Source organism: Coturnix japonica, chromosome 9 (assembly GCF_054131305.1).
Source record: "Coturnix japonica strain WE chromosome 9, WE-NBRP24, whole genome shotgun sequence".
NCBI lineage: Eukaryota > Metazoa > Chordata > Aves > Galliformes > Phasianidae > Coturnix > Coturnix japonica.
In genome coordinates, this window is record NC_140671.1 from 28,270,629 (window position 1) to 28,288,523 (window position 17,895).

Sequence of the window (17,895 nt, forward strand, 5' to 3'; positions counted from 1 at the left end):
CAAGGCGCCGCTGATTCTGTGGCATGTCATCAGCAGAATCAGCGAGTTGGACAAAAAACAAACAGCATCTTTTTTTCTTTCTTTTCTTTCAGATACTCTGAAGGGAAACAGCTGTTTTTCCCTTCATCTGAAGAAGTTCATGATAAAAAGGAGGAAATGTCATAAATTACACAAAATGCCAGTGTAAGCTTCAAAGAAAATGATAAATGATTCTAATAACTTCATGTTTCTCATTAATGTCTCTGTATTTGGGAGTTTAAAAGTGCTCAAGACAACACAGAAATCTCATCTGACTTTTGAAAGACCTTTTTACAAATCGAGGACACCCTCACTCTCCCAACTGTCATCAGCAGAGTCAGACCAGGCTCCTGAGAGCAGTTCAGCAAACCCCTGACCTGTGATGAGTAACCAGGACAGGCTACTTTCAGCTGCTGCAACTACTGTTTCGTAAGGAACAGACCCAGTGCAGCTGGTGAAATGTAGTAAGAACTTCAGTTCCTACATTAAATACTATTAAAATAAAGTAAAATTTGATTGGAATTTCTAGGTTAAAAAAGAAAAAAAGAAGAAAAAGAAATCATAATTCAAAGCAGAACCATCTGTGCAAGTCTCAGAAGGGAAACTTCCGAGGCAAGAAGATTGCAGGACCTGAATGGTCACCCACAGCTCATTCTCCAGCCCTACTCCTGTAGCTCGCAGAGGCTCCCTCTGCATTCCCAGACACATGGTCGAGTTTTTAACTAGAACCAGTGCCATAAAAAGGCCACAGCTCTCTCTTACGTGGCATGTTCTGCTGGAAGAACTCTGGACCAAAGCAGCTGGGAAGAAACCAGAGGAGCATCTCTGCGTGCTCTGCAAGACTCCCTACAACGTTTATTTTTACTTAAACTCTTTTAACTTAAATGTTTCCTGTATTCTAAAATGCTTTCTGGACTGGCAGTGAAGACTCCTCTAGGAGATGGTCCAACTTTCTGTGAATGGGGATAACCATAGTCACTGGAATTACAACGACTGCAGGAACAGCCAAGTCATCTCTCATTTACTCAGATGGGATTTAGCCACAACACAACAGTTTCAGGAATAATTGCCCCCTGTGCTGAAGCACGTAGATACAATGACAGCAGGAACCCTTTGCTCTCGAGCACTGGACAAGAATCACGTTGTAAACTCAGTGCTCAGATTCCATATGGCCGTATTTCCAATGACTGCTGGGTACGAGCACGACTGGACCCTGCTCCTCCCCACCTCCTACTGTTAAGTTTTCAAACAAATAATTAGCACAAAGGGAAGGAGAGCTAATTAACAAACAGGAGCATAGAAACAGCTATACCAAACCATTTCTGCTGTTTAGTAATTATTAGACAAGTAATTCATAAGAAGTATTAGTCGGGCCACAGTTTCTCTCTGCCTCCATCTCCCCACCCTTCCTCTTCTCCCAGTCAGGGATTTATTAAAATTAAACAGATTAGATGGAGCTCCTGATACTAAAAACTGTTCAGCGAAGCCTGCGGTGGGGAAGTGCAGAGCAAACACCAGAGACATTTGTCTCTAAATTGCTCTAAATACCTTCTGCAAATGAAATTCTAACCCAGCTGTGTTGAGAGAGAAAATGAGGAATAACTGGTCATTGTCAGCACAGGAGAAGATCAGGCAGTTATAATATTGCACGATATACTGGGGGCTAAGGATCTCTCGGCAACAATAGATTTTGTATCAGGTTACCCCGGGTAATCAGCACAGCTTTTAGGCTCAGCTTTCCCTTGCTTCATTGCTTCGATGATAGAGTTGAAATCCCTGAGCTTTTATGATTAATTACTCCCTGTAGGTCCACATATTTCAAGGAAAAAATCATGGAGCACAGCGGCCAACAGGCTCCAAATTTTAATGCCATCCTGATGGCAGGGCAGGGCAAGCAACATACCTAAGAACATGGCTGGAACACTTTCTAACTGGCACTAGGACAAGCAGTGAGACAGTCACATTAGAACTGATGTACCCATGAACTACTTGTCATGACAACTCTGCTAAAACACAGAACTGCCATGGCCTTCTATGTCCTTTGGTGTTCAAGATGAGCAGAGCGGTACATATTCTTCAACTCTCCATTTCATGGTATCAGGTCTCAGGCATATCAATAAATAGTTCATATCCTCAAACACGTTAACGTGTTCCATAGGCTTCTCTGCTTTCTAAAACCCAGGATCCATGGCTATAGACTTTGATGTAGCACTCCTATCTTCAGTGTTTACATGGGTCACTCCCCTCTGAAGTTTGGAGTATCGTTCCAACTGCTTTAAGTGTTCCGCTGTGCGTGTAATTAACTCCAAGGTAAGGCTGTCTTAATTACTTGCATCTTACATTAAAGATTTAAGCAATATGGTCCTAGAAATGTAGCATAACATGGAAGGGAACATAATACGGAGTGAACTTCACCTGACTTGCACTGTAAGCTCTTGACAAAACACGTTTATATTAAAAAATAATAAACAAAAGCTAGTTTCTTCAAGAATCAGAAAGTAAAGTAGGCAATGGAAAAGGTAGATTCCACCTGTCCAAGACAACACAGACTTTGTCAGGATCTATTCTGTCTCTATTACAGAAAACAAGTAAACCCAGCCAGCCGTTCACCATTTCAGCCTGAAAGTCTTATTGACCCTAAGCTTGACCTTACCCTGACCTTGTTTGTTTTCACAAAGTCCTTTGCCCTTCACTCCTCTGCCTGGCTCTCTTCAGAAACATTCGACCTTTCCACCTCGAAGCTGGTTATTCTAAAGCCATTGCCACCAAGGCCAGAACCAATCAACTCATCCACAACTCCAAACCGTCCTCATCTCAGAAAACATGCACTAATAGTTAACGTGAGAACTTCCAACGTGTCTTCTGCATTTTACAGTTCCACATCTGGTGCCAATATTGCTCTAGTCAGTATGGAAGAAAAGAGAGTGGTATTTCTTATAAACTTCACATCTTTTTCTCAGACAGACTACCCACTTAGTCCTCAGCATCCAACACTCCATAGCAACACTTCTTAGCTTTATCCCTAAGCCAAACTCCCCCATTATGAGGAGACCACAGACTTAAAGAGTCCATACCTTTCTTCTTCAGAAATGCTCTTCTGGTTGCAATTGGGCTTTGGCGGACTCGGGGATTCTGTAAAAATTTCACTGCTGTCACAATCTGATGAAGGCAGGAGAATTGGAGAAAGAGAAGAGAGAAAAAGATTGAAGTTAGGAATGGTCAGATTCATACTTCTCATTATGCATTCTGTACTGCAAAGCAAGACATTGCATCTAACACATGGAGAGAGTCTGGAGCTGACACCAATCCAACTTTCAGAAATAGCTCAATGAACACCAGTTTGTGGCCCCACTCTCATCAGAACAATTACTCTGTTTCAACCTAGAAGTTTCTTTTTGAATTGTTCTTTCAGCAGCTCATCCTGTACAAAAGACTCTATTAAGATTCCTGCAGGTTTCTGTCATTTATAGTGATCTCCTTACCTCGGCTGGCTCCTATAGCTGATGGCAGCCTTGAAACATTACATGTGATCTACAGCAACAGGCTGTTACTAGGAAGAATACTTTTTTATCTGACTGCTCTGATTCTAAGAGATTCAGGCCTTTTCTGCCATCATTCCAATTGAACTGCCAGCAATAAATAAACCTTAGTTCATCATGACTGGAAAAGAAGCAACTCCCCATGTTTTGGATCACACAACAACAAAAGAAAAGAAAGAAAAAAAAAGAAAAAGAAAAAAAACCCTCCCTTTTCATGACATAAATGGTTTGGCGAGTGGTTACTTCATGTTCCACCCTGGTAGAAATCACAGATTATTTTTGTCTAATGACTGACTTCCTCTACGTGCTTCTTTAAGGTGTCATAGCGCTTAAAACAAACCACTTATCCAAACAAAGGATGAAGTCTGGGATAATACTGAACGGCATCAACAACAATAGCATCAGTTTTTTGCATTAGGATTTAGTGCCAGTGGAAGGTATTTCCTTTTTTTGTTCATGTGGCAGAGGTCAACCTTCCACGTACCCTCCTGTATGATTACACACGTTATTACATGTTGCTGCACTGGTGGAAAACAGCTGATTCAATTTACCTCTGTACAAAGGCATCTGTTCTGGCTGTGGCATCAAGGAGGATAATTTGCCTGAAGTCAACGGCTCTGCAGCGATGGACCCTTCCACGTGAGCTGGTGGAAGAGATGAATTCCTTCCCCTCTAGCTAAAAATAACCATGCAGATCCAAAGAAGAGCTTTTTTCAGCCCCCAAACTGTGCCCTATGGCTTCTCCTAAAATGGTGGAGCTGTGTTGGGTAATTCTCAAAGAATTCAACTTCAGATAGTTCCAAGAATTCTGTTCCAAAAAGGTTTTTCCAAATTTTTCCCAGCACGAGAATGAAAACAAGCATCACTATTGAAATCGCTAAGTTTCATTCCGTGTTTGAATCAAACCCTTCAAATATGCATTCCTGGTCAGAGAGCAAAGTTCTGATGGGTTTAATGGCACTTTCAATGTACTCCTCGGTGCATTCCATCAATGTTTCTTTCTTTTTTTTCTTTTTTTTTTTTTTTTAAATTGCATCTCTTATTTCTTTAAATACATTAATCAGGCTAGTGTAGGCAAAACGGATCCATTGGACAATGCAATAAACATGAATTATCATCTATCCAACACACATAATGGCTTAAAAATACATAATAGCAGGTGTAGTTTAAATGATTAGTTATTACACCTGTGGTGGGTCTGATTCAATTGGGGAAAATCATCTTTAATAGGTTAAAAGGTTTAGATCACCAGGCTTCCCTTAAAGTGGCTGTAGAGAGGGTATGATGGAGTACGCTGTCATTACTAATTCATTTAAGAAAAACATGGGGGATACAGCAAAGAACAGCATAAACGAGAGAATCCAATTTAAACATCAGGTAAAGCAGAAAACACCTTTTAAAAAAGCATGATAAATGAATTTGGAAGAGAGATGAAATTGACATATTTATTTTAACGGGAATTTGACAAAGTCCCGGCGCACTTTGAAGTTGGGGGGGATAAAATGAAGCAGATATTTTTCATTCTTCCCCTTTTCTTATTTTCCTTCATTATTTTTAGGTTTACATGCGGTGATTTTGAACCATAAAACACTACATACAGCACAACACCCCACATAAAGCGCGTTTTGGTTTCACCGACGAGTATTTGATCTCTCTGGCTGTATGAGGGCGAAAGGCAAATCACAGCCGACATCGCTGTGCCGGATGCAGGGATACGGAGCACACAAACTAATAACCTTCAGGTAATATGCTGAATACGAAAGATGCCCAAATGAACAAACCAACAGATAGACGAACATATCAAACCCACTTTCCTCCTAACAGTAATTACTTGTTTGTTTCTTCAGGAACTCCTCAACACTCCCTCCCACATTCAGCGAGGAGATGCAGGCACAAAAGGCCTGCAGACCTGGAAGGCAGCGAGCTCTCAGCTTTAATTATCAGGTTTTAAGCACAAAGCAGCCTGTAAGAAATGAAGGGTATTTTTCATTGTGCTATTTTAATCGCAACCCTTTTAACGTTTTATTGATTCTAACTCTTTATTAAAACTTATTTTTGCCTAGTAAAAAAAATGTAAACATTTCAGTAGTAAAATTCCCTCCAAAATAAACTTCTGGTTTATCTCTTCCCTGCATCATTTCCTGCATTATTCACCAAGTGTTTAATCTTAAACAACATAAAATTACAGGCAATAACAAACTTTATAGAAAGAAATCCCCAACTCCTCCATCCGATAGGGCCGCACCGCTCCTTATTTGTGTTTGCGTTTCCTCCTGCAGGCTGAGCCGAAACTTCTGCATTTCCCCCATTCATCTCCTCTACGTGAGCAACTCAAGAACCAACCCCGGCCGGGTCAAAATGCCAATAATTTTAACATGCACACTCAGGAACTTTGCAGCCTTCATTCTCTTTGCATACCCAAGAATAAGAAAAAGGAGGGGGCAGATGCAACCCTGAAAAGCCCATGCAGCAAACATCGCTCTGACTCAGCTGCTAACACCGCTGGGTGCTATTTCTGTAGCGTTTGTAACGCTTCTCCGAATTTTTCTGCCATTAGGACACTGCCAAATAATGTGCATTGTATCACTACTGTGATCCTCAGGCTGCCAGCACAGCCCGGCCAGCGGACTGGTTTCATCTAGAGGATCTGTTCCGCGTTTCACTGCACAGAACAGCGTAGCTGGTGTTCAGGAGGCAGTTAATTGCAGAGATGTGCGCTGCTCGCTGCTCCTGCGGTGCCACGGTGCTCACAGATGGGGTTCTGACTGGTGCCGGTGGGCGGAACCGCGCTGCAGGTCTTATCCCACAGTTTGATTTTCTAATTAGGAGATGAATGCGACTATTCACCGATTGTATTTGCTCCCGGCCAGATTGAATAAATTCAGGCCAAATATTCGCCTTCAATGTCAAAGATATAAAACGGAGACAGGAACTTTATTGCAGATGTTGTGGGAGTGCAGCAAGCCGGTGAAATTCCGGGCCAAAGCACGGCACTGTGCCGATACAGCCAAGGTCCCTCGTTCCTAATTCCCCTCCCTTCAGTGCTAATGGGGAAATCAACCTTATTTCTTAGTATGCTCAGCACTGCAGGAAAGCAATCTAAGCTACTTTATCAGTTACTTGCGTTAGAAAAATAAACCGTGAAATTTAAAATGCAAAGGCAAATGCCTCCTTCCTACCATCTCAAAGAAAAAAAAACAGCCGACAACCACCAACCCCAAACAACAGACAAAAACAGAAAACAAAATACCCCCCATCACTAAAAGCTCCGCAGGGTTTGGTGACAGAGGTCCACATAGAAAAGAGAATTGGAAGCAGCCGGGAGTGCAGCCAGCAAAAGCTCTGACACATTTCCCAGTGCTGGGAACCCTCTGTAGGTTATTGCTAAACAGCGTTTGTTGATAGACTGAGACTTTGAGATGACCTGTGATGTAAAGGTTGGGGCTGAATTATACGTTGCAGGGGATGGTATTTTGTCTTTCTGAGTGGATCTGTATCTGTTTAAATGCAACACTTCTTTTCATTAAGCAGAGGCGGCACAGGCCATGAACTATGCACAGACAGTTTACATTACATGTGCGGAAGCAATCAACACTGGCAATATACATGACGTATGTAAAAGAAGTTGGAATTAATTTTTTTTCCCAGTGTATTAAAAAACAGTAATATGGCAGTATCAACAAACGCTCAGCCTATTTCAGCCAGAGCAGAAGGCCACAGCCATAGGGCAAATGGAACTGATCAATATATTAGCCTACAGCAACACCCCCTCAGTGTACGGCTGTACGTTTGCAAGGCTCAGAAGATTAAATTGTCTGTGAAAGGTTTCTGCACTCCTACTCCAAAGGAGATACCCAGAATCCTGTTAACAAGCGTCAGGCTAAAGCCAACTTACGTTTTAACAAGGGCTGACTTAAAAGCCCAGCGCTGCGACGAGCAAGAAAACCCCTTCCAACAGAAATGCCGCATTTTAGCAAGAAATCAGTGCTCTGTCAGGACTAACTTGACAAACATCGTTACCGGCGGCACACGGATATAGTTGCAAAGCAGCTGTTAATCAGAGAAACACATCATAGAACGCTGATGCTAGCACTCGTGAAAAAATGCAAGGGGCTAATTATGAAGCCATATATCTCACTAAAGAGGCACTGCGCTCACAATTCCAGGCACAGCTCACGGGGCCGAGTCCTGGGACACCGCTGTGCTCCTCGCAGGGTGAGCCCTTCCAAGTGCTGCCCTGTGGGTGCCCCATTGGGGCTGTGCTCCCCCATAGGGATCACCCAGGGAGAGGAACTCCCCAAAGCTCCTACAGCTCCACTGAAATCGGGGCACAATCTGCTTCTCCTGTGAGATAACTCAGAAAATGACAAAGTTTGGCACATCTCCAGGTTGCGCGGAGAAAAGTTTTGAAATAAGAAAAAGCCCTCACATAAAACAGAGCGAAGAGCAAAACGAATATAAACTTGAAGCGAGATTCAGTCAGAAGCAGAAAGGACAAAAAGAACAAGATCCAAACCGGACCCGAGGGGCAGAAGAAGAAGAAGAGGAGAAAGAAAACAAAGAAGGGCTCGCAAGAACAACCAAGGGCCAACGCGGGGCGCCGGGCACAGCGCACGGGGAGCTCCGTACTCGGTCGCCCCCCGCCGCCCCTCGGCCGCTCGCCCCGGGGCGCAGCGCGGAGCCACGACTCCCCCTATAGCCGAGACGAGCCGCAGCTCCGGCAGCCGGGCCCAAATGAAGTGTTTTCACTCGGTGGAAATGAAATGTTTTGCAAGATGAAACAGAAAGAAAATTGAGGTTTTAGGTAATTACTAGTTGGCATTTACATATCACAGGCTGGTTCAACACCTATTCATTTTCCTCTTTTATTTTCAATTTTTTAAAATTGCTCATTAAAATGAACACATGACAGGGACGAGGGGGGGAAAAAAAAAATTACTCTTCCTCTTTTTCCCGAGGACTACAAAATCCAGATCTACTTTAAATACATTTATCTATAATTATCGCATACACAAAAACCTCGCTTCATTTACATTCGCAGGGTGACCAAGAAACGCCGTTTTGAGAGCGGGCGGCAGCAGCCCGAGCCGAGCCCGGCTGCCCTCCCTCCCTTCCACAGCCGTTCCCTTCTCTCCTGCTGCTCCCTCGGAGGGTCCCCGCACATCCCCGCTCTCGGTTTCTTTGTTCCAGAAGCAACACGCGTTTCCTCCCCCCCAGCCGCTCCCGACCTCCCCACGTCTCTCCTCGCACCCCCTCGCCCTCCCCGGACCCTGCACGCAGTGTGTATGACAGCCGTGCTCTCCCGGCTCCGCAATCTCTCCCTCCAGATTCCCACTGTTCACTTACGTAAATATTTCCCATGCAAACCCCTTAATTTCCCTGCGTCCTCCAGCTTCTTTAATTTTAACCTTGTGAGAGTCTTATTTAACCCCACGCTGCATTTCAGGATACAATTTGTATGAAAAACGCTACATAAAATAAAGTTTTATTGTATCATATGTTAAGGACATAAAACATCTCTGATAGAAGTGTACAGGAGCTGACATGATAGACTAATATATTTTAAGGTCTATTGTGTAAATATGTATTTAGGGAATTCTAAAGCATGGTATTATTGACCCAAGTCTCTCTTAAAACACGATGATATATGGAATGAAAGCCCTTATGAAAAGGAGCAACTTGGTCTGTGTAGTAGTCACCTTTCAAAGTGAAATATCTCTGCCATCTTCAGTTTCTTCTGATTCAATTTGGAACAGGGTGAACATCTTGACAAAATTCCTCTCTTTTGATCAGAAATAATACTCGTTCAGGTAATGCATTCCTAAAACTACAGAGAACAAGAAGCCTTTGCCATGCTTGAAAAGAAGCACACAATAACTGTACGTATAGGCAGAGAACGTGCTGTGTGTGCCTGTAGCTCTGAAAGGAGCATCCCCAAATGAGACACTGGAAAACCAGCCTCAACCCCACATCAACTGTTGCAGGCAGTGATAAATGATGGGAAAACACCTTGTGAGCAACACAAGCACAGCAGCAAACCCTGCATCTTAAACTGACGAGGTGGCCGCAGTCAATGTTAACCTGTAAGTAACACCAGCATTTCTTCTAGAGTTAATTTTTAATTGAGAAGGAAAGATACGATCTGGCTTTGAGAGGAAATGTAAACGTTAAAAAAAAAATCCCCTTTTTGTACTCCTGCCTAAAATGAAGTTGCAAGCTTCCTACAAGCACCAGTACCACCAAAGAAGGTATTACAGCACGATGAGATGGGGGGAGGGAAGATAATGCCTGCGATCCAGCGGGCAGCAAATTATTTGAAGTTCTGTTTACACAAAAACGGCAGTAACCTCAGAGCTGAGCCTATGGGATCCCTGCACATAGAACATGAAGGTCAGCATCTCATGCAAGAAGGTAGCACAGCCAGCTTCCAAGCGTGGGTGAAGCCGGTGTGCTACATCAGGTTAATAGAGGAACTCAGCAGAACCTCGGAAAGCTGCTGAGAGATGGTGAAAGGTTAGAACTGACTGAAGAGAACGTGATGTTGTGCCTTTTCAGGACAGCACCCAATTCACACATCTTGCTCCCCCCTGCTTACAGAAGGAAGCTCAGGGATCTGCGCCGTAAAATTAATGCGAGTGTCAAGTTGTTGAGTTGAATCACTCCAAAGGAATGTAATGACTCAGTGTCCAAGATGCTCACTACAGCAGAACTGTGAGATCATCCTGTGGCTCTACAACTAAATAAAATGCATGACACAGTCTTCAGGGGAACAGACGGCAGCACCTCCAGCTCTCGCCTTCCCTTATGGCCAGTCCTGGGGAGCTCACTTAAAACCACTGGTGAAAGAAACCTTTCACCCTGCTATCTTCACACACACACAGCTTAAAAAACATGAAGCAGTAATTTGCCACATCTCCATTCTTTTAACTGCAGGGCAGACAAGGGCTGCTGGAGCTTCATTCACATGCTAGGGAGCTTGAAGATGACTTAAGTATAGGAAGCCTGTGTCACATCTAACAACTGTGCCGAGTACTAAAGCGGCTATTGAAGGCTCCAGAAGGCCACATCAATCAAAGAGAAGCAGCAGAACAGGATCATTGTTCAGACTCACTCAGATCCTTCTAATTCCATAGTCAAGAGATTGGCAAATGCTAGTAATACAATGGTTGAAATTTAATGCGAGAGAATTGAAAGTATATCCCATCTGTGGAAGAAGACAGCAAAGGCGCTTCAGACTGAAATAATTCGAATGTACATGAAAAGTCAGCTTCCTTGAATTTCTCTTTGCAAGAATCCCATTTCAGAGAGCCCTTAAATAGCTCCATAGGAAATCCAGCTTAGAGCACTTTCCCTCCTGCGACAAAACCCCAACTCTTGGGGTTGAAGTCAATTGGCTGTGCTGGCATTGCTGCATGGAAGACCCAAAACTGGGAATACAAAAGGAGGTACAGGAGGAAACTACTTGGATCATCAGAACCTAGCAAACAAAAGGTTTCATGCTGGAAACACGAAAGAAGCTAGAAATTGTGACAGGTGCCCAATAAATCATGCAAACCACAGCAGTTGGGAAGTAATATCAAAAGGAGAAAGGCTTAGAATACTGGAGGACCTTAATGTAAATTTAATATTGTACTTAGAGCTCTCTGGGACAAGAATTGTCTTTTTACCCTGTGTTTGCAGAGTGCCTGGTGCTGGTCTGCAACTGGCCTCCTATTGCCGCACAAATAATAAAGGCTGAGCAGACCATGCACTTTGTTCCTGCTGTTAATTGCCCCATTAAGGGAAAAAGTAAGTAAGGGACAAGAAATCTGATTGGCCAAAGCTGCCTATCTATAGGGATTACAAATGTAATAATTTTATAGATTCAAAAGCAGCTGCGTCCCTTGTCTTTGTCCAGTTCTCAACAGAAAAAAGCACACATCACAGAATTTCTCCTTCATAAGCACGAGCAGTTTCAAAAGCAACTGAGCTTCCCTGTCACCTCTGGAGGATGCTTCCTCTAGAACAGGAGCAAAACACAAAATAAGGGCTAACATGGGGAACATTTCCACCGGAGCTGCCCAAGCCATTAATATTCTACAAAGAATGAGTTTGCTTTCCCATGGGGTCAATTTGGCATTTTGCACGGATATGTTACATTCACTGTTTAAAGAAACAAAGCATATAGGTGGCAGGAAAAAACCAGGATGCTGCTCCAATGCAGCAGGCTGCATGCACAAAAACATCACGCACGCTGATCACCAACTTCTCTCACATGAAATGCTCGAATAAGACTCCCTCTATCCTAAACTAAATTAAAATGTCTAAGAGAATTAGTTCTAATTACACTTAAGTCAGGGTGCTCCTGCTTACTCTTGACATGGAAATTTGGGTTCAAACCGGGAAGGTCTACAAAATCAGAGGTTCAAAATTGCAGTTCTACTGGTTTTTGTTTTCCTTAAACCTTGGCACAGCCAGCACATGTCAGGGACTATCATAATTACACGCCTTATGTGCTGAAAAATTAATAAACAATTACTCACTTCAGGAAAAAAAAGAAAACAGCTTTTTCCTTGATGAATGCTGCAGAGAACATCAGCAACCTCTCTGAAATCTGGGTCCACACCACAGCAAGGGACCAGCAGCAAGGTAAGGACAGTCACTGCTGCACCATGGAGAGCTGGATTCTGCAGCAGCGCTGGCACTGAGCTCAGGGCCGTGCTGATCCACAGCAGCACTCTGGCTTTGTAACAGAAGAAAGAAGATTCAGCCTTCACAGCTGCTTTGGCTCAAGAACAGGCTGTTCAATCAATTGCTGTTAAGCCTACAAAGTCCAAAAGTGGGAGGAAATGTTTCAAATATACTGTTTTAACCCTATCAGACCAACAAGGGCTTGAACACTGCTGGATGCTGAGGGTGATGCTGTAGCAGCTCCCCTATGGTAGGAATTCATACCCACCTTCCAAGAAATCATGAGATTGGTAGAAAAAATACATGACTTCTTGCACAAACAGGTGACAGCAAGTGTGTGGGACTCTGGTCAATTCCTACTGAAATTTATTTGCAGTCCAAATCTTAGCTAAAATCTGCATTTGATTAGTTAAGGAATTCTATATGATCCTCCTTTACAATCCAGCAGGAACTCAGGTGTACTTGCAACTGTAAAGCTTTGAATTTTCCTTAAAATATTAAATAAAAAGAAATAATTTCCACATCTCCCTTTTTAAGCAGACCCATGCTACCGAGTCCTCACCCCACCTTAAATCAATGGTAACCCAATTCAAATGCCTTACAGCTCTATCTGAGAACTAGCGCAGAGATCAACGCTTTTTATCTTAAGGATTATGGAGCACCACTTGGCTGACTAACACACCCAGCAGCCCATTAGACATGCCACAGAAGGCTCACTGCTTCTCCTTCCACCCCTCAGATTTGAGAAGGCAGCATATAAACTTCACCCCTCCACGCTGCAGTTCTTAGCCTGCCTGCCTTGTTTCATACACTAAACATACCAAGATTTATTAACCTTTACAGTAAAAACAAATAAAATGATGATGAAGTAAAAACACAGTGATGTAAGGGCTGCAGCTAGCACCGTTTATCTGTGGAAATCCAATTAGTGCTCAAGTGGTAGAGATACCTGGAAAAGTGCTCACAATCAAATCAAAAAATGATACAAAAACATTAACCTGATGGCTAAAAACTCCACATTTAAACATTTAAAGTAATAAAGGCGCTTTTATTGAGTATTTTCTATATTTCATTAGGTTCCAAATTGACGAGGAGCCCAAGAGATGCATTTCCTGGGCTTTTGGATCCTTAGACCAAATGCTCGACTTTGTTGTTGTTGTTGTAAAATGGAAAGAGAACGTGTGCTTCTTGCTAGAATGGCAAGCTTCCTTCTGCAGCAGCAGCCACAGCAACTACTGCAGGGGCAGGAAACGCTGGGGAGCCCGTGGAGATATTCTTAGATACCACACATTCATTCTGTACTCACTGTGATGTGACCAGAAATACTGCTTGAATTACTCTTCCATTAAAGGGAATCAGGATTTACCTCCATTGCTGCGTTCTACCAAAAATTCCTCTCTCAAAGGCATTTTATCACAGCCCTTCACTGGCAAACTGATAACACTGTTGGTGGGTGGACAGACAGCTCCTGCCCACCTCAGTGGGCTCAAAGGACAAGAGAGGGGATGAATAAATAGCGAGGTGAGCCAAGTCCCTCACAGCAGTGCCCTCAACCTCAATCTCCTTTACCAGACTCAACACAAAGCACACAGTGCAATGCCTATGCTCCAACCAAGGCCTTGTTTTTCTGGATCCTGTGACCCTGCTGCTTTTTGTCAGTGTTAAAGTCACACTTTAACACACTTTAAAGTCACAAGGGGGTAACAGTCAATGAGCAGGAGACCAACCTTCTGCGTAACAATTTTCTTCATCTCTCTAAAACCCCAGATCATGAGATAACACTTGTTAAGTTTGGGGGCATCTCACAGAACCTTATCATTGGTTTGCTTACAGCAAAATGCCAGACTTGCTTCCAGTATCAATCTATGCATGCTGCTCTTAAGCTTCACACAGAGTTGCTGAGTACACACATTCAGAGTAGCCTGCATTAAATGCAAAATATAATGCACTGAAATTCCATTCCGATGTGATTTAATCGAGTTAGAAGAAGCAAATTTCCTCAAACTGCACAGAAAGTACAGAAAAATTAAAAGGCCTCATTTCCTGTCTTTCAGCTATTGCAGGGCTGTTCTCTCCTGTTTACTTTTCCGTATTTTGCCCATTTATTTTTATAAGTCCTGAAGTCTTTACTACCTTTTAAGGGAGATTTCCTGACAGATCATTGAAAGGATTTTAATCTAAAGCTAAACCTTAAGATCCTTCTCCTTAATATGAACCCACTACTCAGAAATAAATTCAAGCCTTATCGGTATGATACGTAGGGTGCTCAGACTGTAAGGACTGGCTACCAGCAAAACAGTTCTTTGGTGACTTCACTGTTTTCCACTCACATGCTCAGGACTGACTGGCCCTATGTGTGATATTCTCTTTCTGCAGCAAATATACATGACTTGGCTTTCAGACGCCCCAGAGCACCACCCGTCTTCAGGGAGCAATTTCTATGTTCCTAACTTTAGTATTTGGTACTAATTATAAAGAGGAAGGTGATACCTGGGATCTGCATGTTGAAATGTAAAATGGTTAAAAAAAAGAGAGAAAGAAGGGAAAAAACCACTATACCAAACAGGTTAAACATAGCAACATTTAGATTCCCCTCCTCTCCTTCCCTTGTGATCAACAGGGATGAGCACTGCGTAAGAATCTGTGGTGAGAGATCCTCTGCTCCTGTTTGGAGTATAAAGAGTCCTGCTTTATTATTCTGCATTTGCATGTGGCAGCAAATGTGGAAATGTTTTAATAATACCAAAAATCCCAACAGAGTGGAGGAGGAAGATGTGAATAAAGGAATACAAGGACATTTACTTCCTTGAGAGTAAGACAGAAAGGAAAAGAGAGAAAGAAGATGACACGATAAGGGACAAAGCAAGCTTTCTGGGGTATATCTGGAAAAAAATAGAACAGAAATCATTAGGAAGTCCATAGTGCATCTACAGTGATACAGTGCGGATCAATTCATTTAACACTGCCCTGTACATTTACAGAAAAGTACTTTTGATATAATAAAGGCTCATAAACACACAGAAATTGGGTTAGATCTGTTTCGAATTCCTGCCAAACAATGGTTCAGAAAAATGAAGCTCTATTTTAATTAGCTCGGCTCAAGAGTGATTTGATAACAGCAGATGCTGTCTGGATGCTTTCAGCTTGATGGGCTCCACATACATGAACTTAAGAGTGGCTTTGATGCAATTAGATCTCACTCTCTCCTTTAACATGCGTTAGGCTCTGGAGCCAATGGCTTGGTTGTATTTAACATCTTGAACTAGAAGAATATTGACAGCCTTCCTCATTCTTCAGATGTGTGGAGCTAAAGCAAAGATGACTTACTTGAGGCTGATCTATGATGCTTCAACAACTTGAAGACAGAAACAAAAGGGCACCAACGTATTACCCACAACATAACACTAAGGTCTTAGCATTAGATCTTTTTCTACTACAAACCACATTTCTCAGCATGTAACTGTTATAGCCTCGGTTAGTCCAGTAAAACAAAACAAAACAACAACCAGCCACCCACCCTATCAATTGCTGTTTCAATTTATGTCATTTTCTGTAAAAATCAGAAGGACTCAATGATTCCACACGCCTTTCACTCCTTTATTCCCAGAAGACACCCCATACCGCTATGCTGTGCAGTTACGGTAGGTTCCATCCAGCCACAGCACAGTTCTCCCACCCACTGTCTACCATTTTCTTTCATAGACAACTTCTTCCACTCCTGGAAACATGTGCACGCTGACACGTTACAGAACCCTTTGCCTTTCTGAAGCAATCTCACTGCCTTACTCTGTAGCCATAAAGTACAGACATTTGCTAAAGGACACATGCAACATAGGAGCTGCTTCAGTGCGTCGGGGACAAGGCTAATAGGAGGTCTTGATTTGTTAATTATCTGACAGTTTGTCACAGCTGGGCTGTAAGGAGTGGGTGGGGGGAAACCTTTCTGCTTGGCTCTATCTTCCCCTAAATGCTGAATTAGGCTGTCAAAACCTTCATCCCACCACAAGAGGCTGCAAAAGGAAGAGCCATGCTATCCTTCCTCCTTTTCTCAGCAGGATATGTTGTTTCAGTTGTCCTACACTCCCACCACGTCTCCGGAAACGAATACGACATATATAAGTGACCTTCACACCACCACACAGTGCCCAGTTATGTCAAGGGGCGTTAGCAGACCTGAGCATGATAAATCAAAGAGGAAATCCCAGTGCCACGGGAGCAAGCAAGGGGCGTTTATCCTGCAAGGAGTCCTACAGATGCTACCTGCTTGAATCAGCAATTTCACAGCAAGGTTTTGGAAGGCAGAAGGCTTGGCCCCTGTGAGAGCTGACACCGAGACAGATGCGGAGTTACAGAGATAACGGGTGGGGTAGTGGCAAGATTCCTTTTCTTCTTACATTTCTGCCCCATGTAATCCTCTAAATAGGGGCAAAAGTTCAGGCTGTGAAATGGGATAATGCATGGAATACCCCCATGGAGACAAAGCTGGAAAAGCAGAAAGCAGGTTGTGATATAGCAGTACTTACTAGAAATGCTTACGCCTCTTAAATCCAGTTAAATGTGGCCGTTAAGCCGTGAGAGCCTAGGGAGATCCCCACCCACTCCTCCGTTTTCCCTGCAGGCCACGTCCAGAGCATCCCATCACTCAAGTCCTCTCCTCGACAGGCCCCGGATTATGAAAAATCCCCTGCAGGAGCTTCCCACGTGCACAGGACACACCCCATTCCTACCACCATCGATGCATCTCCCGCTGAGTCGTGGGAGGCTCACAATGTATTCCAGGCACACAGGGGTGCTGACTGCTCGCAATGGGAAAATCAAAGGTATTCAGCTCTGGCTTGATGCAGGTGATCAGAAGCTCTAAGTTCCCGTGAGCTGACCACAAACATTCCCCTATTCTACTGTAACATATAAAAGAAAAAACAAAAAAAAAGGTGTCCCAAGTAGATGTTTGTCTTACACTTACAGCAGCCAAGGAGCACATAGATAAGTCAGTACACAAGTCAGGCTCTCACATTATCTGCTGCAGAACATCTTCTTTACCATGACAAAATTGGTGCTTTTCTTGTTCAGAGCTGGCATTCCATTTTCTAGTGTGATCCATCTACCAGCATACAGCAAGTCAGCCGTAAGGGTGGAACAAGAGCTATAGTCTCCTACACTCATTATTTACTCCTGAGCAGTGAAACAAATGATACTTTTCTGCACAGACAGTCCTACCTTCCCCAGATGGAGACTGCCAAGAACTCCACTGGGGACAAAACAACTGTCTTTATCTTTCATCAGGTAAAGTTAATAGACCCATTTCAGGGAACATTTGCAGATCTTGTCCCTTGAAAATAGCATTTGCTAAAGCATCGCATCTCCAACTTTAGGCAGGTCTGACTCCCTTTTGCACTCATCTATCCTGGTGGCTCATCCCACATTCCTCAGGCTGAAATGGCAGCAAACTCCTTCAGGAAAATGAGAGTTACCGGAATAAATGCTAACTCTTCAAACTAGGAGAAACAGAACTCCTGACAGCAATTAAGAGTTGAAAGCTGTTTACTGGGTAGTAACTTGGTGACTTCCTTTGAAGCCCTTTGCATCCCTGTGGGGGTCATAACCTAACTTTGAGAAACACTACTTGAAGGAACTTAACTATAAAGAGGAGCAGGTGATGACATAGCAC

The 17,895-nt window shown here is 43.2% G+C and overlaps 1 protein-coding gene across 2 annotated transcripts in view; it reads right to left on the minus strand.

The window, feature by feature from the left end:
• The window catches only part of PEX14 (peroxisomal biogenesis factor 14), a 70,646-nt gene that overhangs the window by 35,794 nt on the left and 16,957 nt on the right, over window positions 1–17,895 (minus strand). Inside the window, exon 3 of one of the 2 annotated variants that reach the window (XM_015882386.3) lies at window positions 3,093–3,177. The exons of the other annotated variant lie outside the window; for it this stretch is intronic. Within the exon in view, the coding sequence (XP_015737872.1) occupies window positions 3,093–3,177 (85 nt within the window). The remainder of the gene's footprint in view (window positions 1–3,092; window positions 3,178–17,895) is intronic. 2 annotated transcript variants of the gene reach the window in all.